General features: G+C 35.6%; 1 protein-coding gene across 1 annotated transcript; it reads right to left on the minus strand.

Annotated features, from left to right (window-relative positions):
* Positions 1–8,825: 8,825 nt before the first annotated feature.
* Positions 8,826–10,580, minus strand: LOC122014407. The gene is made up of 2 exons (XM_042570636.1): positions 9,423–10,580; positions 8,826–9,351 (listed from the first exon to the last, which is right to left on the minus strand). The coding sequence occupies exons 1-2, from the start codon at positions 10,386–10,388 to the stop codon at positions 8,902–8,904; spliced, it is 1,416 nt and encodes a 471-aa protein (XP_042426570.1). The 5' UTR covers positions 10,389–10,580; the 3' UTR covers positions 8,826–8,901.
* Between the last annotated feature and the right edge of the window lie 1,807 nt (positions 10,581–12,387).

Consider the following 12,387-nt stretch of genomic DNA (forward strand, 5'->3'; position numbering starts at 1 on the left):
CATGTCCTCAATCTCCTTTGATGTCATCGGAGACATCTCTTTAGATAAAGACACTCCATGCTTAAAAGGTAAGAAACCTTTCTAGGAGTTTTGCATGCTTAAAATGAGCAAGGATTTTTTCGATGTATCAAGCTTGGGATAAGTAAAATATATTTTTTCTTGCGATCCCTTATTACTTTGATCTCAAAAATATATACATTCTCCCAAGTCCTTTATATCAAATTATTTGGACAACCATACCCTTACTTCTGACAATATTTTGATATTGTTTCCAACTACCAAAAATATTATCTACGTATAGTACAAGAAATACCACCACGTTTCTATCACATCTTTTGTATACACAAGACTTATCCGTTTACTCAATAAATCCATAGGTCTGGATTACTTTGATAAACTGGATGTTCCAAGACCTTGAAGCTTTGTATCAGTCCATAGACTGATTGAGCTTGCACACAAGATGCTCTTAGCCCTTTGCAATGAACCCTTCTGGTTGTTTTATATAGATGATTTCTTCAAGGCTTCCATTAAGGAATATTGTCTTGACATCCACTTACCAAATAGATAAAAGAAACCGGATAGACTTAAGCATGACTACCAGTGAAAAAGTTTCCTTTTTCATCTAGCCTTGCTTTGAAAGTTTCTACCTTCCTATCTATCCTCTTTTCCTATTATAGACCTTTTTATACCCAAATGCTTTTACACCATTTGGTGGTTCTACAAGCTTCCAGATTTTATTAGAATACATATGTTCTAATTCTGTTATTCATTACTCTTTGCCAAGATGTTACATCTTTATCTTGGAGTATTTCGTCATATTTCCGGAGATCAGGTTAATTCATGTCCTCCAAGGATCGAGTCCAAAAACTCTCCCAAAACATGAATCTTTTTAGGTTGCCTAACAACCCTCCCACTACGACAGGACACTTTATGCAATTGTGTATCATTTGTGATACGTGTTGCAGTTTCCTTGTGGTATCTCATCTTGTATAGTTGGTACTAGATTAGACATGCCTTTTATTATTTCCTTAAGAACAAATTTTCTTATGGGCACATGGTTTATTACATAGTCCTTTTCTAAAAATCGGTCATTGATGCTAACAATGACCTTTTGATTTTTAAGACTATAAACCTACTTTCATTTCACTAGGATAACCCCACAAACAAGTGAATTCCTGTCCAACTTATCATTATCTCTCTTCTGCATATGTGCTGGACTACCCGAATCCGAATATGCTTCGAAATAGGCTTACGCCTATTCTATATGAGTAGAGAGTTCTGACTTTGGAAGGTACTATATTCACTCCCGTTTCCAGAGTATATCCTTAAAATGATTTTGGTAATATTCTTAATAACTCATCAATCTACTTATTTCCATAAGAGTCCTATACCTTCCTTTTTCTACACCATTCTGTTGGGGTGTACCAGGTGCAGTTAGTTGGGATTGAATCCCTACTTCTGATAAATGACTCCTAAATTCTCCCAAGAGGTACTTGCCACTACGATCTTACCGTAGTGTCTTGATACTTTTACTTTGTCGTTTCTCCACATCAGCCTCGTACTCTTTGAACTAATCAAAGCACTTAGACTTGCGGCACATCAAGTAAATATATCTGTATCTCAAATAGTTGTTTATAAAATAGATGAAATATTTGAAACAACCTCTTGCCTGGATGCTCATAGGATCACACAAATCAGAATGAACTAATTCCAATATATCTTTGACTTCATACCCCTTAGACTTAAAAGCTTCTTGGTTATTTTTCCTTCCAAGTAAGACTCGTAGGTTGGAAAGATTTCCACTCCCAAAAGTTCATCAGCTACCAATGAATCCTACTCAAGTTAATATAACCTAGCCTTAGATGTCAAAGATATAATTGGTTCATTTTCGAAGGTTACTTTCTCTTAAAGTTAGAAGATGTGTTACTAATTTCTATTTGTTGCATCGTGAGAGTTATTGGATTTATAAATTATCAACCAACGTATCAGAACAGATAACTTCCCTCTTTTTCTTAATAATAACTTTGTTATTAAAAGAGGTAGAATATCAAGTTCTTTGAATAGTTTATAAACTGAAAACTAGTTCTTTCTAAACTTGGTGCGTAAAGATAATTACTCAAAAATCCATGTTTTATTCTTATCAAAAGATAAACATCTCACACTGCAACAGCTACCATTTTTACAGTAGCGCCCATGTGGACGGTGTTTTATTTTCATTTAGTTGCCGGGTTTCCTGGAACCCTGCAATGAATTGCGGACATGATTAATGGCATCTGTATCTATACTCCAGGTTCTGGTAGATAACACCACTAAACATATTTCAACTAATGAATTAAATATACCTATATTGTTCTTAGTTCTAAGAAGACAGTCTATCTTAATGTCCAAGTCCTATTTCCAATCATTACAATTGGGACTACTAAGTCTTTTCTATAGTATGACTACTAGGAGATTGACAAACATTTTAAATCCTAAGAATCACAAAAATACTTGGTCTAGATCAACTCCTTAAAAATCCCCATGAATTTTGTATGCCACGATAGTATGGACGTATACAAAATCGAAGAGGAGATTTTATTCATTAATTTTATTATCTCGTCAACTTTACTTTATGACGAATAAAATTAATAGTTGATCTGTCTTTGATCAAATATTTAGTTAAAACTTTTTGAATTTAAAAAATATTGATTCCTCAAATAATATTATTTAAATTCACCAACACCTCAAACACCGTGAATTTTGCATGCCACGTTAGTGTGGACGTATACAAATTCAACATTTGTAAAAGGAGGGTTTTAACCCATTAATTTTATTATCTTGTCAACCTAACTTTTTGACAAATAAAATTAATAATTGGTATCATTTGGTCACACAAATAATAGCAGTGACTCCGATGGGGAGGATACTATTAGATGTGTCTAAGTGTATACCATTACTTAACACTAAGTCTATTAATAAGATTGTGCCCCTTCCGATGGGGAAGATCACATGCTCTTAATTAATTTCCTATAGTCATCCAAAATGGAAGTTCGTTCTAGTGATCCACAAACAAACTCATCCGATATGGAGGAAGGCACTCAGAGCCAACGCGCAAATTTGTTTGCATCTCTTACAAACCAGTAATGGAGACCGTGGAATTTATTTAAAATCCCTCTCCCACTTAGTTATTTAAAGTGAGGAATTTTGACTATGCTAGCCTACTAAACATGCATACTAACAAGCACACACAGTCACAGCATAAAAAGCAATAAATAGAAAAACTATTTTCAACTATTATGGCTTTTATCTATTGTTGTCCTCCGTGTGTCACCAACCCTAGCTGCTGCCATCGCCACCGGGTCTAGTTGTCGCATCCATCTTGCTCCTTGCGCCTCTGATCCTCAAAAGGTTCCACGCCTTGCAAGATTCGATCCGCGACATAAATAGAATTTTACATTTTTCGATCCTATATTCCTCGAAGGAATGTACATGTATCTAGATCAAAAAATAAAATCCTAATAAAACTAAATACAGCTCCTGTTGTAGTTTATAATACAATCATGCACACACAATAAAATGCCCTTGACATGTCCAATGGTCCAATCATACACACAATATCTATAAGCCATAATAGTTGGATCTGCATCCACAAAGTTAGCACATCCTATTATTATCCTGCCTAAATTATGTATGACATGTGCATAATTAAACTAATACCAAATACACAGAGGCAAAACCCTAGCTCTGATACCAATTGTTGGTTGCTACTCGGAAAACCTAATGGTTCCACTGTACAAAAATTTTGTACAAAGGTCTGAACCTTTTCCTAGCTACCATGTGTTCTTTTAAATTAAATTTTGGATCGCCTGCGGAACTTAACACGTTTGATCCAAAACTTAATCTATTTGTTCTTTTAGGTTTTGACTTGGATCTCCTGCGGAACTTAACACGTTCGACCCAAATCACCTTAAGTTATTAATTCCATTAAATATTAATTTCCATAATTGGTTCCCAGTACTGACGTGGCGAGGCACATGACCTTCTTGGATATGGGAGCAACCACCACCGACTAGACAAAACCTTTTATAGAAATCTAATATTTAATTTCCTAAAATAACTTTAGGTTAACCGAAAAGAACAATCAAATCACAAGGAAAAATAAAACAAAAGAACACAACTTCGAAAAACATATTTGAAATACTAGAATCGTAAGCCTCTTGTATTTGGTATTATTTCCATAAATAACTAGTATGATGCGGAAAGAAAAATTACTAGTTATACCTTCTAGAAAGACCTCTTGATCTTCTACCGTATTCCTCTTCTAACCTCAGATGTTGTGTGGGCAACGATCTTCCGAGATGAGAAACCACGAAGCACCTTCTTCTCCTCCTAGCTAGGTTTGGCCAACACAAAGAAGCTTCACCAAGGACGAAGAACAAAACACCAACCAAGCTTCAAGGGATACAAGCTTTCTCTCCTTCTTCTTCTTCTTCTCCAAGTAGTATCTAGCCACCACAAGAGCTCCAAGCCAATAGAGAAGGTTCGGCCACCACCAAGAGGAAGAGAGGTTGGCCGGCCACAACACCAAGGAAAAGAGGAAGAAAAATAGAATAGAGTCGTTAGCCTTGAAGCCTCCTCTACCCCCTCTTTTATAATCCTTGGTCTTGGCAAATAAGGAAAATTTAATAAAAACTTCCTTAATTCTTTTGCCATTGAAAAGGAAAATTTATTTAATTAAAAATAATTTTCTTTCTCAATTTTATTTGGCCGGCCATATAAAAGTTACAAACAAGGAGAGTTTTAATTAATTAAAACTTCCTAATTTGTCTTTATAAAAAATTTCTCCAATAATTTTTATCCCTTCATGATTGGTTTATAAAAAAGAAATTTAATAAATTAAAATCTTTCTTTTAAACATGTGGATAAAAAGAAAGTTATCTCTAAAAATTAAAATCTCTTTTAATCTACAAATAAGGAAAGATATCAAATCTTTTCTTAATCTTTTGTAGAAACTTATAAAAGAGAATATTTAATTTTAAACTCTCTTTTAAATCATGAGCATGGTTAAAAAGGAAATTAAAATCCACCTTTAATCAACAAATAAGGAAAGATTTCAAATTTTAAACTCTCTTTTAAACATGTAGATGATTTACAAATAAGGAAAGTTTTTACCAAAAATTAAAATCATCCTTTTAATCTACAAATAAGGAAAGAGATTAATCTCTTCTCTTAATCTTTTGTAGAAAGTTATAAAAGGAAATTTTTAATTTTTAAACTCTCTTTTTAAAACCTTGATATCCACATAAGAAATAATTTTAATAAAAATCCCTTTTAATATTCTAGTGGCCGGCCACCTAAGCTTGGGACCCAAGCTTTGGCCGGCCACCTACATAGCTCATCCACTTGGTCTTGGCCGGCCCTAGCTTGGGTTCCAAGCTAGCTTGGCCGGCCCCATTGGATGGGTAAGAAGGTGGGTATGTGGTGGGTATAAATCTCTATATACTAGAGGCTACGATAGGGACCGAGAGGAGGAATTGGTTTTGGTCTCCCGATGAAATTAAGCATCCCGTGTTCGCCCCGAACACACAACTTAATTTCATCAATAATAATTTATTCCACTAAAGAACTATTATTGAACTACCGCACCAATCCCAAATTACATTTTGGGCTCCTTCTTATTATGAGTGTGTTAGTCTCCCTGTGTTTAAGATAACAAATGTCCACTAATTAAGTAAGTTCGACAACTCACTTAATTAATATCTAGCTCCAAGAGTAGTACCACTCAACTTCATCGCCATGTCGGACTAAGTCCACCGCAGGGTTTAACATGACAATCCTTATGAGCTCCTCTTGGGGACATTCTCAACCTAGATCACTAGGACACAGTTTCCTTCTATAATCAACAACACACACTATAAGTGATATCATTTCCCAACTTATCGGGCTTATTGATTCATCGAACTAAATCTTACCCATTGATAAATTAAAGAAATAAATATCAAATATATGTGTTTGTTATTATATTAGGATTAAGAGCACACACTTCCATAATAACTGAGGTCTTTGTTTCTTTATAAAGTCAGTATAAAAGAAACGACCTCTAATGGTCCTACTCAATACACTCTAAGTGTACTAGTGTAATTATATAGTTAAGATAAACTAATACCTAATTACACTACGACCTTCCAATGGTTTGTTCTTTTCCATTATGGTCGTGAGCTACTGTTTATAATTTATAAGGTATTGATAACATGATCCTCTGTGTGTGACACCACACACCATGTTATCTACAATATAAATTAATTGAACAACTACATTTATCATAAATGTAGACATTTGACCAATGTGATTCTTATTTCTAGATAAATATTTATACCAAAAGCTAGGCTTTTAGTATACACTCTAACAGCAGGAGAATGGGGATATGGAAGTTGATTCACCCTTTGTTCCTTTAAATGTGGATCCTGCAGTATTTGAGTGTTCTAGGACTTTCACCTTGTCTAAGATCACTTAGAATTTTTCTGTATACTTAGTTTAACTTGTTAGAACTAGGGATAACAATTTCACCTGAACCCGATGGAGGATTCGACATCCAATCGGAATGGAGGAGGGTATGGAGAGACTATCAATACCCGATACACGACCTGAATATCCAATTAAATAATATATATACATATATTAAAGAAATTTTATTTTTTCTAAAATCAACTTACTATTTTTGTTGATATTAGTAGGAGATTACATAGATGTTTAATCTATTTTTTAGCATATATAGGATGTTAATTTTAGTATATTTTTGTTGAATGATAATCGTTGATAGAAAGAAAAAAAAATTATAAGTATAAAAGATATCATATCTTTAATGGGTATGGGTATACCCATCGGATATCCTATACCCGATGAGTATAGGGACGAAGGACATAGAATCTAACCTGAACTTGACTCATTGTCATCCCTAGTTAGAATAACAACACTGCTTAACTTTGAACTTTTGCCAATATCAAAATACAAGTTTGATTAGCTGGTGCTTCCAACACTAACAATGTGTCTATTAGGAGGAATTAATGTGCTTAGATGAGTTGGTCCACTTTCTTATTGTTATTGCACTCTTCCAAATATACTATTGACTATTGCACAACATTATTCAATTCATTAATTAGGTATACTCTTTTTTTGTCTTTTCTTTTTGTAACACCATGTTTAGACGAGATCATACTTCTCTATCATCCACTTCAATAGTTGTGTTAGGATTAGAAGAGTCAGTATGTGCACTTGATGATTATGATGTCCTTGCTTTCTTTGCAACTCATCACCCTGAGGATTGAGGAACGTATATTGAACTATCTTTCACAATCATCTACACATGTTCATATTGGAAAGTAGACTTAAAAGTATTCTTGTATCCCAATGAGCCCGTACCATCAAATCCTAGTCTCTCCATCCGCTGGTCGATTGTTGTACTATTTATTGTAGATTTCATTATATCTTTTCATGATTTTTTTACCGAAGCTCAATGTGATTTTACTTTATTCGCAATTATCTTTTTAGCTCCCTTATCTTGATTAGTATTGTAATATGCCACCACCCTTTTACAAAAAGACTCATTATGGGCATTATTAACTACTAAATCTTCACTCATAATTGTGTAGGCTACTGTAAGGAGCTTATCATCCGCTACTGTCCACATTGTTCGCTTGATATGATTACCATCCAATTCGTTGTCCGTCTCAGTTGTTTGATCGAGAATAATATTGGCAAACCCTATTTGATATAAGAATGAAAGAAATTGTAAATCGAGGACTGCATGATGTGTTTCTATACATTTATCACTGTCACTTACGTCAATACTAACTCTTCTCGATTCATTTGATTGAATCCCTAATGATTGAAGCGAATTAATTCTATGAGATTAAACTTGTATGAAATATTAGTTATTTTGCCAATATTCCAGTGGATGTGTATAAATTGGAACTCGAGGGTCATTACTCGAAAAATTTGAATAATTTTAAAAATTATGATAATATGGAGGTGGGTATGAAAAAAATAAAAATTATATCGATATTATGTAGGTTAGGATGAACTTGAAAATGTTCTCCATTTAAAATTTTGTCAATATTTAAAGAATTCAATAAATTTTTAAAATAATGATTGAAATTTTTATTCATCTCCTTCTAAATGTTTAGTATGGAGTGATTTTTTAGTGTAAGATTAAAAAAACTAACGTGTCTATAGAAGGAAATCAAATGATCGACTTTTACATTCAATTGTTTAAAATGTATAATAAAAAAAAATAACAGATCTGCAACAACCCTTGAGGGGGAGATGAGATCCTCTGTCCCCAAAATGCTGTGTCCCTATGTCTCAGAGCCGATCGGACGGCTATGATATTTTCATGATGTACACTGCATTCTTGAGATATGATTTAATCCGTCCGATCGGCTCTGGGACATGGGGACACAACATTTTAGGGACAGAGGATCTCATCTCCCATTTATCCTTATAACTTACGGGTCGTACAGAACCTTTTATCTAGTGATTTCAAATACATAGAAAAATATCTCTCCAAATATACGCATAGCTGTCCCTAGTAACTTAAGCATGAAAAGACCTGGTCCGAAATAATTTCGGGTGCGCCGCCTTGACATTTATTTTTGGGTGTGCAGGTCAAACCATGCCGTGTAGATCAATCTAAACCTTCACTTTGATAGCTACTAGATCAATAGACATTCACATCATTACCTTTACCTCAACATTCATCTTATTAGCAGATTTTATAAGCATTAAAGGTTATCTAAAGAGCTAGCAAATCATAACTCCAATAAACTAGTCAATAGAAATGCATGAACTGAGACTCAAATCCAATACTTAAGAATTTCTCTTCAAGTTAATTAACAAAGGGCGAAAACATTCATATTGATTACGCTAAAATTTCATTTCAATGCAGTTAGTAATACTGGAGGATACTTCGAGTAAGGGCTCATTGGATGCTAATATATCGTTGAACTGCTCTCTGCTTGTGCGACTTTTCAACTTTTGCAATCCCACTTGCTTTAATTCCTCCATCTTCTTCGGATTCGAGAGAAACCCTTCAAACGTCTTCTCGGGCATTCTCATTTGTAAGTTAATTAGCTCTACGTCTGTAGAGCCATGAAGCAATTGATCGACCCTTGTTGTTTCATCGGTGCTCTTTATACGAGTAGAATCTACATGTATACCAAACTCAGAATTGTAGCCATTGTGCACCTTGAGCAGCTGGGTTAATATCATTAACGATGATTGATCTTTCAGATTGAAGTCAAAGTTGAAGATCGCGGCGTCCTCTTTGATTTCCGGATAAATATATCTATCAAATTCGTGTTCTGCTGCTAATATCTGTCAACCAAAGCAAATTATGTTAGAGTATGCATAAGAAATGAAGGTCAGCTTCATCAATCTTCTCTCACGTTTGGGATTGTGCTAGAATTCAGCCTCAGCATGAGACAAACGGTTGCCATTGGAAAAGCAGCTGTTACACAAGAAGGAACTCCGAGAAGCTTCATCAATGCATTTGAAGTATATTCCGGTGGATTGAGGCTAAGAAGTAACGACGCGTTCCGGACCTTGGGCGTTTCAATGCGCAGCGCAGTGCCGTTGATGGTGAGCGACTCAAGCTTTGGGCAGTGGACGTCGATGGGGCGGAAGATGGGAGTCTTGTATAATACGACTAGATGCTTGATGGAGGCGGAGTGGATGCTTAGTTTGCTCATGTAGAGGTCGTGGCAACAGAGGACATGCAGAGTCTCGAGGAAAGGACAGGAGGCGAGCAAGGCCAACAGGAAATCATAATAGAGAAGGCTGCAATATTCCATTTTGAGGGAGGTGAGAAGGGTGCAGGCAATGGGCGGAGGGTGGCCGACCGCAATATTGTGCAAGGAGAGACTCCTCACCGACTTGATGCCCAAGAAGCCGCAATGTTTCCTGATACTGAAATTCATCCAATACTCGCCGGAGTATTCGAGGGTGAGATCTTGGACGCCCGACTCGACGACATCCTTGACGAGCAGCCGCTCGAGGCGATTGAATAAATATGTGACGTCGGAGAAAAGGATGTGGCATTGGCGGATCAGGGCGCGGGGGAAGGTCTGCTGCAGGGGGATGACATTGCCGACGACGTAAAGCCTGAATGTGTCGAGTCGGGGGATGAGGGAGGGGAGGCGGCGGCGGAAGTGGGAGCAGACGGCCGAAAGGGCGACGCACTGCTTGATGGAGAGGAAGGAGAGGACGGAGAAGAGGAGGTCTTCGGGGAGGGAAGTGAGGCGGTCCTCGGCTGAGCCATCCTGCTGCAGCACATCATTGCGGCGGCATCCAATTGAGCTGCGACGGCGACGGACCGCAGGCGGCTCAGGCGGGGTGTCGTCGTGGTCCGCCATCAAGAGGCGAGCAAAGGCGTTAGGGTCGAAGTATCGCCGCCGCCCCTTCAATATTTGTCGAGGAAATCAGGAGGATAAGTCTTTTAATTCTTATAATTATTAATTCTAAAATTTAGATCATTATTTTTTTTATTTACTTTTGTCGAGGAAATCAGGAGGATAAGGTTTGTAATTCTTATAATTAAACGTTAAATAATAATATAGAAAAAAAAATACAGTATGTAAAATTCTAAAATAGTAATTAAAATATAATTATATGAGAAGGATTCCTTTATCTTGATTGCCCTAGCGTAATTTTTAAAAATTAATTCTAAAATTTAGATCATATTTTATTTATGAAAAATAATATATCTAGAGGAAAAAAAATCTTAGAGATAGACATATAAAGTGATAGGATCAATAAAAATAAAAATAGTGAGTCATTAATTTATATATCTATTCCTAAACTTTTTTCTGAGATTTTTTCTTCTGTGTATTATTATTCTTTATTTATTTACTTTTTACATCTATTATAATATCAATTAATTCCTCATTCCCTAATAGAACTTAGCAAACAAAGTACATTGTATTTAGCTTAATCTATAAATAATAATGGAAAGAAGTAATACAAAAAAATATTAGTTCTCAATTAACATCCAAGAACTTTATATCTCCATCAGAATTTAGGTATAATATTAAATAGATAAGCGTTCTCACACCATAAGTTGGATAAGAATAAATATGACAGAAAAACTAATAATCTAAGATTTTGAACATAGAATATATTAACTCTAACTTATAAATCAATGAAGATAGTAGACACGATGATTAGAAAAAGAATTAGTATTTTGTGTGTACAAGATACAAAATGAGTAGGTGAGAAGGTAAAATTGATAGAGAATTCGAGTTTTAAATTATGGTATATAGGAAAAAGTAAAGCAAGAAATGAAGTGAGTATTGTTATAGATGGTTCGTTAAAGGATAAAGTTGTAGGAGTAATTAGAAAAGGGAATAGAATTATAACTCTTAAGATAATAATGGCAAAAGAAACTATGAATATAATTAGCATATATGCACCGTAAATAGGATTAGATGAAGCTACCAAATTAAGATTTTAGGACGACTTAAATGAAATATTACAAAACTTTCTGCCAAATGAAATAATTTTAATAAGAGTTGATCTAAATTATCATGTCAGAGTGAAAAATGAGAAATATGAGAGGGTACATGAAGGTTATGTGTGTTGGCGCAGCGGGGCCAGCAAGAGGGAGGTGAATTGCCTACAAAATAAAAAACTAACCCCTTCTCATTCTTTGGACTTGATTAGTAGCACAATAATAATAATAATAAAATCGAACTAAATAACTTAAAAGAAAGACGTAAGAAGACCATAAATTAACTTAGTTACAACCTAGATGGTTGTTAATCTAAGGTAGTGAAAAGTGCTAGTAGATCTCCTTCGTTGCAGGTGGAGAAGCCTCTTACAGACGTTGACAGCTCAAGAAATAGACTAGGAAAGAGTACAAGAGTTGTAGTTACAGTTGTTGTCTATTTTCCAACTCTAAGGGCCTTTTTACAGCTTCTAGAAAATCTTATTCGAGGGTGGAAGGAGCCTTCAAGAGGGTTCAAGGTGCCTTCAATTAGTTAAGTTTTATCCATGTGAAGATAAAATTTTATCTTCGCTAACAGCTATCGGAAGGCACCTTCAAAGGCTAGAAGGTGCCTTCAAACTGTCCATCGAAGGCATCTTCCAACCATGGAAGGCACCTTCCACACAGTAGATCAGCTCTTTTACTGATCTCTTTGCGTAGGTGATTCTCCGACTAACTGTAATTGAGCTCACTCGAATCCAACTTCGACTTTCTTCTCGAGCAACCTTCCTCCCCAACTTCTCATCCCTCGGACCACTGCGCGCTTCCTTCTCGTCCGCCGGTGTACTCTTTCATAGCATCTCGTCCTTTGGATGCACCGAGCCCATCGACTCCCTTCCCGTGCCATCCTTTTGGCTAGCCGCGTCTTC

This window comes from Zingiber officinale, chromosome 8B (assembly GCF_018446385.1).
Source record: "Zingiber officinale cultivar Zhangliang chromosome 8B, Zo_v1.1, whole genome shotgun sequence".
Classification (NCBI taxonomy): domain Eukaryota; kingdom Viridiplantae; phylum Streptophyta; class Magnoliopsida; order Zingiberales; family Zingiberaceae; genus Zingiber; species Zingiber officinale.

Coding starts and splice junctions, on each gene's coding strand:
- LOC122014407 (XM_042570636.1), bottom strand. CDS start 10,388: ATGGCGGACCACGACGACACCCCGCCTGAGCCGCCTGCGGTCCGTCGC. Junction 9,352..9,422: donor ATTCTAGCACAATCCCAAAC/GTGAGAGAAGAT, acceptor TTTGGTTGACAG/ATATTAGCAGCAGAACACGA.